The sequence below is a fragment of the Salvia splendens genome, chromosome 7, assembly GCF_004379255.2.
Source record: "Salvia splendens isolate huo1 chromosome 7, SspV2, whole genome shotgun sequence".
NCBI classification, from domain to species: Eukaryota; Viridiplantae; Streptophyta; class Magnoliopsida; order Lamiales; family Lamiaceae; genus Salvia; species Salvia splendens.
In genome coordinates, this window is record NC_056038.1 from 35,632,737 (window position 1) to 35,650,363 (window position 17,627).

At 36.7% G+C, this 17,627-nt stretch overlaps 4 protein-coding genes across 8 annotated transcripts; 2 read left to right on the top strand and 2 right to left on the bottom strand.

The window, feature by feature from the left end:
* The first annotated feature begins 691 nt into the window (after window positions 1-691).
* On the top strand, window positions 692-6,143 carry LOC121742067 (DDB1- and CUL4-associated factor 13-like). The gene is made up of 17 exons (XM_042135094.1): window positions 692-852; window positions 941-1,030; window positions 1,142-1,253; window positions 1,468-1,495; window positions 1,740-1,838; window positions 1,931-1,997; window positions 2,098-2,132; window positions 2,266-2,340; window positions 2,422-2,517; window positions 2,731-2,794; window positions 3,550-3,603; window positions 4,071-4,156; window positions 4,265-4,325; window positions 4,418-4,482; window positions 4,705-4,810; window positions 5,107-5,195; window positions 5,665-6,143. Exons 1-17 carry the CDS (start codon window positions 787-789, stop codon window positions 5,825-5,827), a joined length of 1,356 nt encoding a protein of 451 aa, XP_041991028.1. The 5' UTR covers window positions 692-786; the 3' UTR covers window positions 5,828-6,143.
* A 973-nt stretch (window positions 6,144-7,116) lies between these two features.
* LOC121811663 (protein NUCLEAR FUSION DEFECTIVE 6, mitochondrial-like) lies at window positions 7,117-9,672 on the top strand. Of its 2 annotated transcripts, none has more exons than XM_042212558.1 (3): window positions 7,117-7,362; window positions 7,488-7,609; window positions 9,297-9,672. In XM_042212558.1, exons 1-3 carry the CDS (start codon window positions 7,208-7,210, stop codon window positions 9,314-9,316), a joined length of 297 nt encoding a protein of 98 aa, XP_042068492.1. In that variant the 5' UTR covers window positions 7,117-7,207; the 3' UTR covers window positions 9,317-9,672. The 2 variants fall into 2 exon arrangements, with proteins under 2 accessions (XP_042068492.1, XP_042068491.1); XM_042212557.1 differs by lacking the exon at window positions 9,297-9,672 and adding an exon at window positions 8,848-9,100 and having other exon boundaries at window positions 7,119-7,362.
* Window positions 9,673-9,719: 47 nt separating this feature from the next.
* On the bottom strand, window positions 9,720-11,820 carry LOC121811662 (reticulon-like protein B17). Of its 4 annotated transcripts, none has more exons than XM_042212555.1 (8): window positions 11,257-11,820; window positions 10,998-11,148; window positions 10,827-10,901; window positions 10,591-10,738; window positions 10,433-10,502; window positions 10,289-10,354; window positions 10,082-10,204; window positions 9,720-9,995 (listed from the first exon to the last, which is right to left on the bottom strand). In XM_042212555.1, the coding sequence occupies exons 1-8, from the start codon at window positions 11,690-11,692 to the stop codon at window positions 9,817-9,819; spliced, it is 1,248 nt and encodes a 415-aa protein (XP_042068489.1). In that variant the 5' UTR covers window positions 11,693-11,820; the 3' UTR covers window positions 9,720-9,816. The 4 variants fall into 4 exon arrangements, with proteins under 4 accessions (XP_042068489.1, XP_042068487.1, XP_042068488.1 ...); XM_042212553.1 differs by having other exon boundaries at window positions 10,591-10,747; XM_042212554.1 differs by having other exon boundaries at window positions 10,998-11,151.
* Window positions 11,821-12,548: 728 nt separating this feature from the next.
* On the bottom strand, window positions 12,549-15,237 carry LOC121740889 (nicotianamine aminotransferase 1-like). The gene is made up of 7 exons (XM_042133538.1): window positions 14,954-15,237; window positions 13,891-14,230; window positions 13,596-13,814; window positions 13,458-13,517; window positions 13,173-13,328; window positions 12,986-13,079; window positions 12,549-12,861 (listed from the first exon to the last, which is right to left on the bottom strand). The coding sequence occupies exons 1-7, from the start codon at window positions 15,205-15,207 to the stop codon at window positions 12,680-12,682; spliced, it is 1,305 nt and encodes a 434-aa protein (XP_041989472.1). The 5' UTR covers window positions 15,208-15,237; the 3' UTR covers window positions 12,549-12,679.
* Between the last annotated feature and the right edge of the window lie 2,390 nt (window positions 15,238-17,627).

A 17,627-nucleotide genomic window follows, 5' to 3' on the forward strand; every position in this document is an offset into this window, starting at 1 on the left:
TTTATTGTTTCATCTATTTAATGCTGGATGGTTTTATACTAACTACACCATTTTTGAATATTTACACACACTCTAACTTAATTTCACCTTAGTGTTTAATAGATTATATACATGTTCTCTCCATATATGATTTCTTATGTATGCGTGTGTGAATAGTCACTTGGAACTTACAACCTCTTATGTATCGAAAATCATAGATTACATGTTAATAACAATGAGACTTACCCCAATCAAGGTTTTCGTCAAAATGGTTTCACGAGATTCAGCCCATTTTCTTGATTGTTGAATATCCTAAAAGGTCAAGTGAAAAAGAACCTTGTGATTATATTCTAAATTCAAAAATCGTACATATATCTAAAATACTTGATTCCAAAAAGCCCAAAAAATGAAAATGGATCTAGTGATTATATTTTAATCCACAGATTGGTAGTTACTCTAATTTAGCAGAAGGCAAAAAGAAACTAAAATGATGCAGTTCATGAACACTGAATTTCACTCTAATTTAGCAAGAAAGCAAAAAAGAAACTAAATTAACATGATGCAAAATTAGTTGTTTTATTTTTAGTGTTTTAAAATGAATTAAATTTATTTTATTTTAATATAGAAGATTAGTAATACTTAATTAACAATAGAGTTTTTAATAAACAAAATTCTGACCATTTATAAAAATCAACTAGTTAATTAACAAATAGCGTGTCTCTGTGTCTCTTTCCTTGGGTTTTAGATTGTCTCTAGGGTTTTTGAGCTTCCACTCCCCACACCTCAATTACAGACGTACTTCACACAATGAAGGTGAAAGTAATTTCTCGCTCTACCGATGAATTCACCCGAGAACGAAGTCAGGACCTTCAGGTTTTCTCCATCTCAGCGCTTTTCCTGATGCCAATTTTCTGATTTTCCGATGGGGGCAAATTTATATTTTTGGGGTTTTTTTTTGCAGAGGGTGTTCCGCAACTTTGATCCTACCCTTCGAACTCAAGAGAAAGCAGTCGAGTATGTTCGCGCTCTTAATGCAGCTAAATTAGATAAGGTGGCTCTCTCGTCGGATATTTGGGTGTCACAATTTTTAATAAATATTTGCAGCTCAATTTTAGGATTAAATGAGTAAATGGCTGAAACTGTGTGCTCTTTTGTTGCATAGATATTTGCGCGTCCTTTCATTGGGGCTATGGATGGGCACATTGATGCGGTCTCGGCGATGGCTAAGAACCCAGCTAATTTGAAGTGGCTTTTTTCGGGGTCTATGGATGGAGGTATGCTTTTGTTGCAACTTTCTATACATTTTGATATGTTGTTGTATAATACAACGGAATGAAGCAAATTAAAGATGAAGATTGTTATTGGTTGATTCAAAAGAAATTGCTTGATTTGTTGTTTGAAGGTGTAAAATGGTGTTTAAGCATTTTTTTAAGTGACGAGCTGTGTTTTTATTAGAAACTAACACTCCTACTTTGTTTCCGTCTACAGATATTCGTCTTTGGGATTTGGCTACTAGGTAATACAAACAACAGCCTCTGACTTGTTTCATATACTTATTAACTAATCTTGGGATAACTATTTAGATTTCCCTTTCTTTCCGTATATGTATTCGTAGCATGTAGATATACCAATCTCTTAAGTGTAACATTTGATCAAGTGCATTTGTATGACGCTTAAGAGAAACCTTTACATATTAGTTGCTGATGGCTGATACTTTTAGTTGTTTATGCCCTGAAAATGTATATTTGATGTGCCACCAGGCAGACAGTATGCCAGTTTCCTGGTCACCAAGGTGCTGTACGGGGTCTGACAGCATCAGCAGATGGTCGTGTTCTTGTTTCATGTGGGACTGATTCGACGTAAGGCTTTATATCTGAATGTCTAAATTTGTTCAAGTGTTGGATTAGATGGGAATTCTTATACAATTTTGGATTGGTTCTTCACTTTTCAGTGTCAGGCTCTGGAATGTTCCTCTTCCTTCTCACGCCCAAGATGACTCATCGGATAACGAAGCCAAGGTTAATCTTTGTTATTTTATCTTTTCTATCATCTCAGTTCAAATACCAGCTGATCTTCTATTTACCTAAACAAGTGCATTTGGATTTGGTTTTCTGGCAGCCACTAGCAACCTATGTTTGGAAAAGTGCCTTCTGGTAAATTTGATTTGTTTTACATGAAATTTCTTATGTTTGACTACACAACTATGCATAACGTAATCTGGTTTGCTTCATAACACTCTTGATTTAAAACACTTTTTTGTCTCCGTCGTGTATTATTCTCTCTCAGGGGTGTTGATCACCAAGAGAATGGGGAACTTTTTGCCACAGCTGGAGCTCAAGTAGACATATGGAACCACAACAGGTGTTTAAATGGCTTCATATATATGTTTCGTTATTTGAAAATGAATTAGGTTCCAACATATTATCTTTCTTTCAAAATCAGGTCTCAGCCAATCAACACTTTTGAATGGGGCAAAGATACAGCTATATCTGTGCGGTTTAATCCAGGGGAACCAAATGTATTAGCAACATCAGGCAGGTCTGCAATTTTCAGGACTGCAGTATTTTATTCAGATATCTGTAATGTGCTCTCTAACTAGCTTCCCTATGGTGTATAAGTCACTATTCATGCATGAAAAGTATTGTATGCATAGTTATCGGCGATGCAATGTTCACACAGACTGAGTTTTGACAAGATTGGCATGTGATTTTAGGTCGCTATATTAACAATTTTTCACCTTTGCAATTGCAGTGATCGAAGCATTACTATATATGATTTACGGCTGTCTTCTCCTGCAAGAAAGATTATTATGCAGGTTAATGAATTGGATTTATTTTGTCAGTATGTGAACAATCCTTTTTGTTTATTACATGACATATCCATGTTTAGAACTTGCTGGAGCTAAAATATTTTTGGCCTTATATAATGAACTCTAAGGTTCCTATTACATTTTATTATAGTTAAGAATTTACCTTAGAAATAAAAATTACTTTTAACTAATTTGGAAATATATCATTTCTTAAATAGCTCCATTCCTAGTTCTCCTTGAGTGGCATTGTCTGCTATTGGAATATTTGGTACTGTGTTGCCTTTTTACACTGAAACAGCCTAGAACTTGTGTTCCTGCAATGACTTTATCGCTAATATCTACTGGCATATTATAATATTTTAATTGTTCTAATAATAAGGTTTCTAGCATTAAGACTAGTTGATATGCCTGCATCTTCCTACTGAGGCATCATTCTCTACTAGCATTTATTAGAAGTTAAAAGCATTTGGTAGAGAGCCAACATATTGTCTCTTTCTTTGGGGTTTGGAAGAGAGCTCTGTATTGCTTGATTATTGGCCTGAACTCGATTGTTTTTTGATCTGAATATATGGATCTTGTAGACTTGTACTGCTGAAGAATTGAATGTTAAGCTGCGATTTTATGATGGTCACATTTAGCAATCTGTTTGTTTACCTTTTGTTTTTTATGGATGCTCGTCGGCCTAATGTTTACATATATTATTGCATTTTATTTTTAATTAGTTAGTTACATTTCCTAAAGATTTGTCTCTTCTTCCACAGACAAAAACAAATTCCATAGCATGGAACCCAATGGAGCCTATGAACTTTACAGCTGTAAGCTAATTCTGCAACTACTTGTCTTCCGTTTCTCGTGTTTTCTTTTGATGCTCAGTTGGATAATAATAGCAGCTAAATGTTCAAGAGAAACGAAAAAGTGTGTTTTATACCTGGGTGGGAGCTCTGCTCTTTACCTATGGACTTCGTTTGGACTTTGTTCTTTACAACCTGCTGCATGTATCTTCTCATGCTGCATTAGGATGCTGGCTTCTTACGTGTTATCTGGTTTCATTTACATCATTTTCTAATATATCTTTGAGGCAGTAGTAGAAGAAATGCTATTGATATATACACTTAATTGCAGTGCATATATTATTCAATTTCTCAATAAGCATGTAAAATTTGGTGGGAATACATGCATTAAAAATAAAAACTGAGAGCTTGTTTTCCTTGATCCCTTCCATGGTGTGAAACTATACGTTTTGACTGATATGATCATAAATTAATATATCATGTCAATTCAGGCAAATGAAGATTGCAATTGCTATAGTTATGATGTTCGAAAAATGAATGAGGCGAGATGTGTGCACAGAGATCATGTTTCTGCAGTGTAAGTCTCAACTACTAATTTCGTACGAGTCGTACTAATTTTTGAGGTTGTGATTTATTATGCAGTGCAAACATTTTGCTTTACTAACTTATCATGGCTCATACACAGAATGGATATTGATTATTCACCAACTGGCCGTGAGTTTGTAACTGGATCTTATGATAGAACTGTAAGAATTCTGTTTCTTGTCTTTATTACTTGCTGAATCGTTTTATGTTCTTTCTGAGACACATCTTTTGATGTCGCCATTGCACTTTGCAGGTCAGAATATTCCAATATAATGGTGGCCACAGCCGAGAAATATATCATACTAAGAGAATGCAAAGGTTAATGACATTGAGAACTACTAATGTTGAATCCTTCTTATACAATTACTATGTGTTTTATGGAAAAATTCTGTCGTAAACTATGAACTATGATTGGGTTCCTTAGATGACAAACTCAATTAGTGGCTAGGATTTATGCTTTTGGCTTCATACCATGTGAGACAGTATATCCTTTTCTAACATTAGATGTGTCCTAATCTGTTTATTTTTCCTCATCTACAGGGTCTTTTGTGTCAAGTTCAGCAATGATGGAAGCTACATTATCTCTGGTAGTGATGACACAAACCTTCGACTTTGGAAGGCCAAAGCATCTGAGCAACTGGGAGTTGTATGAATCTCTTCTTTTACAACTTTTAATATTTCCTTTCTTTTCTGGACGCAATTATCCTTTCCTATGCTGTTGCAACATATCAAATGCATTGTATTTCGTGCTACAATTTTCAATCTCAAATATGGCATGTTTGGTTTCTATAGCTTATACCTGGTAGTTAATGGTCATCAACTAAACTAGATGTATACTACTACTAAATAGTGGGTTCATGTAGTCAAAACTGGGTGTCTTTTGGTCAATTCTGCAAGCCAGAAGCTGTTTCTAGTATAGCTGAATCATTCGCATGCCTGCAGCTGTTGCCGAGAGAGCGTAAAAACCATGAATACCTGGAGGCTGTTAAGAATCGCTACAAGCATCTTCCTGAGGTCAAGCGCATAGTCAGGTGCATTCAATTTTACTAATCTGCAAGTTTTTGTAGAACTATAGTTTGTGGTTGGTTCTAACTTCTAAGAGGTGAAAACTCTTCCTATTGCATTTTAAAATGTAGGACAGTCATACATTTGCTCTCTTCAAGAGATTCTACTCTGCATTTTACTTTTCAAAATCGATACAAGAATTGCTGTAGTTAAAATGATACTTCTATATGATCTGCATTGGAGACGCCCTACCCCATACTAGTTGGTAGTCATTCAATCGGGGCAATGTACAAACTTGTCTGTTCACTATTATCGCACTTATCTAAAGAGTGAAGGGGCTGTGAGAAAGATGGAACAAGAAATGGCATTGCTTCTGTGATCATATTTATGTCTTCCTTACATCCACTGTAGAACTATTGGCCTCACGTCCAACTACACATTACCCGTCTTTTTCTGTTTGTGCATCACTTATTATCCTTAATTGTGATGCTACAGGCACAGGCACTTGCCCAAGCCAATCTATAAAGCAGCTTCTCTGCGTCGCATCATGACTGATGCCCAGAGAAAGAAAGACGAGAGGAGGAGAGCTCACAGCGCCCCGGGCAGTATCATCAACAAGCCATTGCGTAAACGAAGAATCATCAAAGAAGTTGAGTGATTTCTTGGTGCGATGCTTCACATGTGGATTGGATACACCATTGAAGAACACCATAAAAGCTTCACATGTCTGTCAGATGAGTTTATAATCTTATACATGGTGAACACCAACTCCACAAGTGAAATTTTCATCCTTTTTTCACTCATTCTATAGAATACATTGTTATGAGTCACATTTAGGTTCTCATTTTCGGTTATATAACAAGATTATGCTAATGTGATAGAAAAGTATAGTTGATTATTGTCTGGAATCGAGATTCAATTTTTATGGCTAGTTTCTTTCTATTGGAATCAAATGAAATCGGACTATTGATTTATGAGTACTGTATAATAGTTCATATATTTTTCAAAGAATGCTAAGATTCAATTTATATTAATCGAAGAGTTCAGAATGATTTTTCACAAGTTATGGTTAATTTTTTTTACACACGACTCTTATTCTTTTAGATGTGTCACAACTCACAAGTTAAATCATTTTTTTTGGAACTAAATATTCTGAGATCTTTTTACAAATTATTATTCCTACATTATACTAAACCATTTTCACAATACAAAAAAGGGAATATATTCTTTCACTTCTGGATTTTGTACTTTGCTGCTATTAATTTGACACTCCATACAAATGCTCAAACTCTTAGAACCAATTATAAGCTCTTCCACTAATTATTAAGTAGTACTTTTTTTACCAAGACTTTTTCACTACTATTACATCTTTCATATAGGCAATAATTCATGGAAAATAGTTTGTTAGGATTATATAGGAAATGGTAATTCGTAGAGAAATCCAAACAGAAACGAAAGAACTCGCATTGAATTTCAAATCACAAAATCCAAATTTTGAAGTTTTGTAAATGGATTTTTTACTAAATAAAATGGATGAAAATATTAAAAAATAAAGTAAAGATCAAAATGAGATCTCCATTTTGACTTAGAGCATCCACAATGGCGGATGTCCCGGCGGACGTCGGACCGGCGTGCCGGACGTCCGCCATTAGGCAGCATGCATATGGATACGGACGTCTGCTGCGGAAACCGGAGTTCCGCGGCTTTCCGGGACGTCCGCCATTGCGTTGACACGACGGACGTCCCGATTTTTTATTGTTTTTTTGGATGTCCGCCATTGTGTAGTGTGATGTCCTTATGACGTGGTAGGAGATGTTTTTGGGAAGTCCGTCGGGATGTCCGCCGTGACATCCGTCTCATTGTGGATGCCCTTTAAAATCAATTTACATTTTCAAACTATTTTAATAAATTTAAATAAAAGAAAAGAAAAGAACAAAAATAAAATAAACAAACTCTCAGTAGGGTTTTAGGCTCCCTTCAATTTGGGTGAAACGATAAACCAATAAACCCCATTTTCCTCATTTCATCCAGCACAAAAATGGCTATCGCCGCCGCCAGATCCGTTTTCCGGTCGTCAGCTGTCCGCAGCGCCGCCACAAGGCTGGGGTCGCAAGCGAAGTCCGCTCCCTCCCCCTCCCCCTCGCCATTCCGCCTCCCCTCCAGAACGCCTTTACTGGCTCCTCGCATCTTCCGGTACTTCTTCTATCCTCCATCTATCGATTTGAGCTATGGATTTGAGCTCAATTGATCAGTGCGATGATGTAATCGTGAATTTTATCAGTAATTTGTTTATTAGTATTTTTTTCATTTTACGGCAGTTCACCTGCTGAATTGTGTGCGTGCGTGGAGTCGATGCAGCCGTTCCACACCGCCACTGCCTCAGCGTTAATGACATCGATGCTCATCGTCTCTCGATTCGGTTACGGTTGGCTCGCTGAAGGTAGTTTAACAGTTTCTTTTTATTTATTTTATTTCTGTTATAAGTTTTGTTTTTATTTTTGTGCATTTGTAGGCTTTGGTTTGTGTTGCCTCATCATATTTTTGGTGAATGGCGACTGTTTGTGTGCATATTTTCTATTGCTTTGCTACCTTGTCGTTGGAAAATGGTTTGCCCTTTGTTTCTGATGCTGAATGATGAGATGGATGTGCTGCATATATATTCATCTAGGGGATTGTAAATTTGATAACTTGCTTATATATCTAGTGAGTACTAAATAAATTTCATCACCAAACCTTTTGTGTGTGCCAAAAGGGGAATGTGTGCTTATATATAAAAAGCAGAGGAAGTCTAAGATAATGACACTTAGTTAATTGATATAGCATATTGAGAATTTGCAGGCTATCTTACTTTTCACTTTTTTAAGAATCCAGAATATCACTGAAATTCCATGAGTAAGTTGTTTAAAGGACTCTTCACGTGGAGAACACTTGTGCGTAGGGTAAGAACTTGAGTTTTTTTAAGAGGATATATTGACTTATGTCAGTGAGTACATTCAGTGTAGTTGGATGCTTGCTCTAACCAGAAGTATGTCAAATCTCGTTTGTCTGCTGTAACCCCCAGCTATAACACTGACCACCGTATTCTTCTCTCCATGCAATTTTTTGCCTTCTATATAAGTGAGGTAAACTTCAGCCGAGGCCATCAGACTTTCTTGTATTCCATAAAAATCGTCATATATATGACTCTTATGCTCCAATCCTTCATCTTTCTCCATAAGCACTGTTTGCTTAGATTTCTATTTAGCCTCATGCTTAAAATTGGTATGCTGATGGATTGCCTAACCAACAGCTTTTCATCTTGATTTAGGTATCTAACGATGTAGAATCCTCTTTTGGTGACCTTGTCCTCTTTTCATGACCCTGGTGAGTCAGTTTTTCATGAAGAGTCTCCTGCCACCTGAAAATGTTTGAACCAATTGCATACTGATTAAGTTGAAGCTAGTCCACTACGTCATGCTGTTTCATTCGATTTTCTAAATTCATCTTTAACAATTCCTTCTCTTCTTAGTACCATGGTCAACTTTCTAGAATACAATAGCTACTTAGATGGAATTCTGTTCTATGACTTCTTTTACAAATAATCCTTATTCAATTTGAATACTATTATTTGTCTTATCTTCGACATGCCTATTTCCTTATTTTGATAAAGAAGTCCATGCTTCTTTCTTCCTGTTGTAGGCCTTGACAAGACTAGATGAAGATGGCAAAGCAAAGAAGAATTACTTGGATTATTTTTCCTTAGAAAATACCTACAAGAAGACAATGCTTAAGCTTAGACATGATTGGCTGCTTTTACATGAATAAAGACTTGTGTTTTGCAGTTGTTAAGAAACTATAGAATTCTCAATTGTAGATTTCTGCTAACACTCTTTTCATTCTCAAACGCCCATGTCTCAGATATTCACGTTCGCTTATGAGTTTTCTTTCATCAGATTGTGCATTGCCTAACTATGTAAATTAGGTTTATGTGGGTTGCTTGCAAGTTTTCTTCCATCATATTCTGTATTTCTCAATTATATTATGTCTCTTAACTGGATTAGTATAATATGTGTGATTAACAAATATGGGAACTCCTCAGAGTAAAGTCATTCGTAATGTCTACTTATATTTCATCATTACTGAATCAGATTGCAATGATGATGTGTGATGATCTTGATCTTTGGAAGCCATTGGAAAATAATTGTGCAAAACCTTCTTCCTTCTAATCATTGTTGTGAAGTGAAGAAAGTCTTGTTTGAGCTTGAGAAGGCCCAGTTTTACTGTATTCAGACAAAAGAATTGTCAAATGTTGCTTTTTTTTCTTTTCTGGTTATGGATATGCCCAATAACTTTCTGATATTCGGATATGTAGCCGGGAGACGATATTAGCATATTTCCAGATCATTCCCTGTTTGCTGTTTTTGTCTCGAACATATTTCCAGTCGAACACTTCTTGTTTTCAAAGTTGCCATAAGTTAAATGAATCTCGTTTTTTTGCCAGGTATTGATGATGCCATAAGTCAATTTCTCTGTCGAAACTGTGTTTTGGATAATTTTTTTTACCTCAGCAGTAGTTCAAATATTGGTTGTATTAGATATAAACATGTCGTTACAACATTACAGAACTCTGATCTCAACAAGATTATTTTTCTATAAGATCAATAATGTTTACTTCTTCGATTCAATTTCTACTGCAATTATTGCCTTCTGCTCATCGGCTGCTACTTCCTTTGCATCATCTACTGTGGCCTTTGTGTCGTCTGCTGCTGCTGCTGCTGTGTCGTCGTCTGCTACTTCTGCTACCACATGCTGTCTGCGGTATCTGAATATCACAAGACACAAGAATGCTGCCAAATGCATAGCAAAATATCAGCTAAACCATTACAAAAATTGCTACAAATGGCAAAATCTCAGCAACGTTCGTTGTTCATACCAGCAAATATTTGAGTCCTGATAGATGTTAGGTTCCAGAAGGCTGTCACGGCCGATGCAGCCACGATCTTTTTGTGCGCACAGCCTCCCCAAACACCCAGTGCCCATGCTTTCACATGTTCAACTGTTCAATTCCAAGCATTTACATCTTTTAGTGAAAACAATTGCTAATGAAAAGAAAAACAAGATCAAAACACACTACACCAACCTTTCTCGGATAATCGAGGAGAGTAAGCCGAGTATAACCTTGGACCAGTGAAGCTAGCAAAAAATCCTGCAATAAAAGTATTCAAACATCAAGAACTTGAGACATTCCGCACTATTTCAAACCATGTTGTCAAAGCCTACTTACCAAGAGCACACAATCTCCATAGGGTGATAAAATGGCCATACTCTGCTCCCACGAGCAAGAATGGAACAACCTAAAACAGCCACAAGAATCATCAATGTCCAAATTCCATCACTTCAACTCATTTCAGACAGGCTATGTATGAGATCAAGTGGAACTACTTTGAGGGTCATGTCTGGTTCTCCTGAAAAAACCTCTCTGGTTTTCGAGATCACGAGATTGGCAGCTGGAAGTATCAATCTCCCAACTCTTAATATATCATCTTCTTTCAACTTGAACTCGCGCTTCGCCTCCGCCTCTGTCCCCTCCCTGCATAGTCTTCAACAAATGGTTCATAACAAAAGGTATGAATGAAGCTCACATAGCTCTCAAATAGTTGAAGTGATCATATCCATACCTTTGCCTCACTGAGTTGGAGAAGAATGAAACTCCCAAGAACAAAAGTCCCACTTGAGATAGGAATGAGAAAATGCTGCTTACAAAATCATATGGAATTCAATCAAATCCCAAGAAAAACTAACCAATAAAGGTAAAAAATCATGATAAGTAATTGAAAGTTGAAACAAACCTAAAGCTGACTCCCTTTGTGAAACAAGAAGACAAGAAACAGAGAGTTCCAAAACCAAACCAAAGGCTTGATTTTGAGACATCTTTCCACATAACCAAATCATGTATAATCTCCCCAATCCCATCAAAATTGTAGACTTCACCACCAGCTTCTTCTAAATCAGATTCAAGAAACAAAAAAACATGAATCAATAAACCAACCCTAAACCTAGAAATGGTGAATTTTGATGATGATTACTCAATTACTAATAAATGCATACTGTTTGAAGGAACTATTTGAGATGAAGTAGAAGAAATCAATTTCTCCTTTCTAGATTGCCTCTTCTTCCTCGGCTTCGCCGCCAATTCCTCCACAATCTCCCTCTCCTCTTGATCGAGCCGCCGCCTCGATCTCCGGATTCCCCGAGGCGAGGCTGTGGAGGTCCTGCTCCTGCACCTCCTCCCATCGGCGGCGTCGGCTTTCGATCGCTTGAGAGGCAATGGGGAGAGAGCGAGAAGCTCCTTCAGCGGCAGGGTGTAAGGGGGTCTGGGGGAGACGGATGATTCCGGCGGAGGAGTCGAGATTTTGTGCGAAGATGGGACTATGTCGAGGGAGAGTTGAGTGATTGTTCCGCCGCTGTAGTGGCGGAGCTTCGACAGGCGCGAGGCGGATTTGGTTCGGCGATCGGACGACTGAGGCAGCGGTGTGGAATCCATGGATTTTTTTTTTGATTTGATCGATTTGGGGATTTTTTTTGATGCTTTGATTGATTTGGGGATTTTTTTTGTTGTTGATGAAGGTGAGATTTTGAGAAGGTTTTTTGTATTTGGAATTAGGCTCGGGTAGCCGTTGGAGAATGGGCTTTTTATTTTTGAATATTTTTAACGGCGGTTAGTGGGTTTCCACTACTTTTAACGGTAACGATGAAAAACAAGCTTATAAAGTTTGCGTTCAGAGTAATTTCTTTATAAATGATTGATTAATAATTGAGAGTCCTTTAAGAGAATTAAATTTAAACAAATTTTAGTCAGTTGTATAAAATTCGAAAACATAAATTATGCAAATTTTTATAGATTTTCCAATTGTAATAGATGTGTACAAAGTAATGTGGTTTTTAATTATACTAAAAACAAAAGCTATTTTTTTAAAAAATAATAAAAGAAAATAACAAACATTTATTTCATAAAATGATGTCGTTGAGTATCGGTGAAAGAGTCATATAACCAAATTTCGTACATATGAAACTTTTTGACTTAATATTCCATTTTCAAACATGATGGACCGACAAAAATTCGACCAATTTCTGTACATAGATGAAACAATCGAGAAAAAACTGGAAACTTCACAACTTAATAGATTTTTGTTTTAAAACGTTATGTATACTAAACAAAATTTGATGAAATTTCGAAATGTAAATAGTTATTATTCCTTGAAATGTCCATGAACTAATTTACTTCTGATTTCAATAATCAATAAGATTGTTTTCCCTTTTTTCTTTTGTTCTGAAAAAGGTAGAACATTATCAGCATAAATAATGCGAAAACATCTTAAAACCAAGAATGTCATTCCCTTAACATCCAATAAATAAAATTGTCTCAAACCATAATTCATAATCAATCCACTAAATTAAACAGCACAAATTTTATTCTCCATCCATAAAAAGTTCTTAGTAATTTTGATGGCATAGGAAACTGCATTTTCTACTAACAATCATCATGCATCAGATTTGATGAAGCACATCTTCTCGATTCGAGCTTCATATATCCTTGAAGGGTGTTAGAGTGCCTGGAGCAGAATGCTCTTATCCTCTCGAGCCCGTCTCTCAGGATAGCCGGCTCCACCGAGAAGCTGAGGCGCAGCCAGTTCTTCAGCCCCAAGATCGATCCTGTAACAAAAACACATCGGTTTTAAGAATTTGGGGCGAGCGAACGAAGGGAGTAGTATCCGACAAAGACTCCTAACTCATTTCAAGGGATGTAGAAATTATTGTGTTTGTGCATTCTATTTACCTGGCATGATCATAACTGATTCCTCTCTAGCTAGCTTCATGGCGAAATCCACGTCATCTTTCACATCTTCGAGCAACAAGGGATTGATCTCGATCTAGGATACGTAGAGGTTGATGACCGGAGAGTGTGAAAATATGCAGTTAAAGTAAAACTAGTAAATGAGTTCATGTTTAATTAAGCCTCTCACCATTGTAGACATAGCGCCTTCGGGTTTGTGTGGGCAAGAAAGCGAAGGGATCTCACTGATCGTGGCATAGCACGCATCTGCAGATTCTCTAAGAGTGTCGTTCGTTCTTGAAAAGAACGCGTCTGTTGACTTCTCGAGGATTTCAGGAACAGCACCCTTCAGAAAATACTTCATCTCATAACGATATTCAAAAACAGAAATCATAGACAAATTTATCTAACCGTAACAAGGCAAACTCGAACAATAATCATGAAACGAAGAACGAGCAAGAACTCAATCGTGTACCTGGATGAGAGTTGCGGGATCAGCTGTGATGCAGAGATAGTTTTCAATGGATTCGATGATCTGAGAGAGAGACAAAAATCGGGTAAATGTCTTATAAATCGTAATCACTTTGAATGTAAAGAGGATTGGAGATCAAACCCCGGATTTCTTAAGGACTCCGTTGGGATCAGAAGCAGCGATCCAGCCGAGGCGCCAGCCTGGAATGAGCCATCTCTTCGACATCGATGCCAGTGTAAGCACGGGAGTGACTGATCCCAAAAGCCCCATAGGCAGAAACTTGTTGCTCCCGAAAACAATATGGTTATAAACTTCGTCCGAGATCAACAGAATCCCCAACCTCTGTGCCGTCTCTGCAATCTTTCAAACACGAAATCGTGTCAAAAACCTATTCTAGATTTCCAACAGCAATAGGCATATATCTATAGTTGGTTACCTTTTGCATATGCTCAAATGTGAAAACATTTCCACACGGATTTCCCGGGTTGATTACAACCATGGCAATGGTCTTGTCATCTGCAAGAGCCTCCACGCCATCAAGATCGACCTCCCAGCCTCTCTCGGGCAGGAGGTTGAAATGACGGACCTCAAGATTGCTGAATGCAGCACGCGCTTCATACACCGGGTAGCCTGGTTTTGGGAATAATATGTTGGCACCCGGGCGAGCCAGGGCTGATAGCACGACCTCTATCGCGTGATTTGCCCCTGCAGTTAGGAAAACATCACCTTCCGACAACTTGTGAGGAAGGTCTTTGCTCAGATGCTCTGCAACTGACCTGTTTCAGAGTGAAAGGCACAAGCAGTAGAGTCAGCTACAAAAATTCCCTTTTGCCTCGGTCACTAATTGCAAGAATCTCCTAAACAAGCTTTTTTATGCAAGAATCTTTTAAACAAATCTTTTTGTCAAGAATCTCCTAAACAAGCCTTTTTTGCTAGAATATTTATGCAAGGATCTCCAATGCAAGTAATTTTTTTGCAAGAATCTTTATGGAAGAATCTCCTAAACAAACCTTTTATGCAAGAATCTCTGAAGCTCCTAAGAAAATCACACAGAGAGACACAAACAAGCATGCATTGGATACACACAATTGCATTAATTTTGAGCAATCATTCAGAAATACTGAGCCTTGCAATCAGTCACAAGCTATCTTTTTTCTTCACTAGTATTCCACTGACAAATAACTACTCATTGAATTCAAGAAGCTTCTAGAAACTTTTCCCAGATGAGAAACAACAGCAATCAAGAAACAGCAACTTTATCAATTCTTGGAGATTCAAAACAGCTTCTTTTTTGTGAAATCTAAAATTTTTAAACCAAAAAACAAACATGGGTTTTCAGGCAATGAACAAAGCAAATCAAATACAACCAAAATCAAGAACACTAAATGTAAAAAGACACAATCTTTCTCATCCTTGCATGTCAAATTTTCGACCCTCTCTCTCTCTCTCTCTTACACACACACACACACACAAATAGAGAGAGATGAAAGAGGAGTTACTCTCTAGCGGGAGAAAGGCCAGCAGAAGGGGGGTAGCCATTGAAGAGAGAGGAGCGAAGGGCATTGAGAAGGGATTCCTCAGCAACAGGAGATGTTTTGAAGCTGGGATATGGCGAGGGATCTCCATGCCCAAGATGGATCACATCCCTTTTATCATTTTTGTTCAGATTCCCCTTTAATATTTCAAGAAAGTCTCTGATTGTCACCGTTCGCTTCTCGCTTTTGAAACCCCACTTTGACATTTTCTGCTCCATCGGTGAGTATGACTGTATGAGGAGTCACAAAGTTTTGTAGTAACCAAATAAATAAGAACGATGGTTTAATATAGACAAACAGTTGAGATGTTTGAAGTGCAAAAGACAAGATTTTAATCTTTTGCTTTGTTTCGAATTTCGCACAAAAAAAATATAAGTGAACTAATATATCATTGGTCCATGATTTTCGTGAAAGTAACACTATAGACCTATAATTAAAAAAAAATCCCTATAGTACATCCCTAAGAGCATCCACCTCCCCATCAATGCTCTTGCCAAATACTCCCTCTGTCCCGTGTTACTTGCACTGTTTTCCTTTCTGGGCGTCCCAAGTTATTTGCACTCTTTTCATTTTTAGTAAAAATTATCACCTATAGCCGCAATTGTTGACTTTGCTATACACTCATTCCTTAATCTCCGTGCCGAAAAGCAAATGTACGAGTAGCCCGGGACGGAGGGAGTAGTATGGATGTAGATCCGAATCTACTTTTATTCATTTTTTACTCTCTGCTTTTCCGTAAGAGCACAACACTCACATCCATACTCTTCTGCAAAATCATGCTTAAGGGTCCTACCATTCTATTATTTAATTTAAAAACTTCAATTACTAAAAATATTTCCACAATATTAAAATGCATTAACAATACCCGAAATACTATTACAAATTACTAAAAAAGTAAAAATTACATAATTAAAATCCTCAAATTAAAAATTACATAATTAAAATCCTAAAAATTAAGGTTGAGAGAGTTGTTTGGTATAGTGTGATTTTTTGTGTGGTGAAATGAAGGTATTTATAGATGAAAGTGTGAATTTTGGGATAAAAATAATGAAAAATAAATTAAAAGTGTGGAAAAAATGGATATATTTTATTGGGAAGTGGAAAAATATTTTTTTATTAAACCTGAATTTTTTAGATTTTTTCAAATTAAAAAAATGATAAATCAACTGCTAATCAGAGCATACCACATCGGCTGCTCGTGCTCTTGCAGTCGGCACAGCGGTGCTTTTAGCTAAGAGCAGGGTTGTGCCGTCGGCAAGAGCACATCGGCGAGCATGGTGTTGGCCGCGCCGACACGGCTTTGCTCTTAGCTAAGAGCACCAATGCACATGCTCACATTCAATATAATCATCAATAAGATCAAAATAACCTTGGTATTGGAGGGCAGTTTTGTACATTTCACGGCAGTAGTCAAATCCTTGATGTTTTGGAGGTATTGATTTATTGAGATAGCATGACACATGCTCCCTTCCTCCATGAAATATCATCCAAGTTTGAATCGTCGCAGATTTTAAAATATGTAAAGAAAAGAGTTCCACATTTATATATTAATTTTTTATAATAGAATGTGAATATAAAGAGTAAGTGGAAAGTGAAGTCTATTTACCAAAAGTAGAAAAAAAAACAAAATGGTAAAACTGAACAATATTTCGGGAAAGTATATCACACAAGTACGTTCGTTAATTTTTATTTTGTACTCTTATTGGTTTTTACTCAGACAGATCCAAAACATAACACATCCCTGGAATTTTAAAGCAATTGAGGGGAAAATGGCAATGGATGAGCCTCTTCAAGATTCCAATTTCGATTCTTTTACTTTCTTCCCTTTTTTGGTTAAAAGACATAAATATATTTCTTTTTTTATACACTTTACAATTTTCCTCAATCTAATATATATTGCCTGATTTGGAATGTCACCCATAGTAAATTTGATTAATATTCTTCCGATTTTAATATGGATTATATTTTTCATCGGTGTGATTGAATTCCACATTTTTTTAAATTTTAGTAATATATGGGCATCAAGAGTTTTCTTTTTTCTTTTTACTTCAAATCTTACAACGTGGGTTCATAAAAAAGGTTATATATCTTTTCGTAATAATTTATGTTCTAAATAAGCTTTATATCTTAAAATAGCTTCCACACGCAAATATTAGGAGAATTTTTATTCCCTTCCGTCTCATAATAAGAGTCACATGTCATCACTTTGATCCGTCCCACAATTAGAATCACATTTCACTTGTAACATAGATGATAAATAGGTCACACATTCCACTAACTCACTTCACTAACATTCTATTATAAAACCAAAATAAAAAAGTGGATTTCATATTCCATTATTTTTTTCAATCCATTATTCTTCATATTTCTTAAAACTCTTGTCCACACCAAACTATAGGTCTTCTTTCAGCTTGGAAATAAACACGACTATGGGGATCATTGAAGTAGCAGAATTGTGTTGTGCTATTGATATATTACAAACCCCTAGGTCCAGAGGATTCGCTAGATCACAAGGTCTAGGAGATCGTGGAACCTTCAGAATTCGGTCGTTGGACACACACTTTCCGCTTCAAAACCTCAACCCACTACACTGTTGACTAGTATAGAGAAGTAAATGATCGATCCCACGAGGACGGAT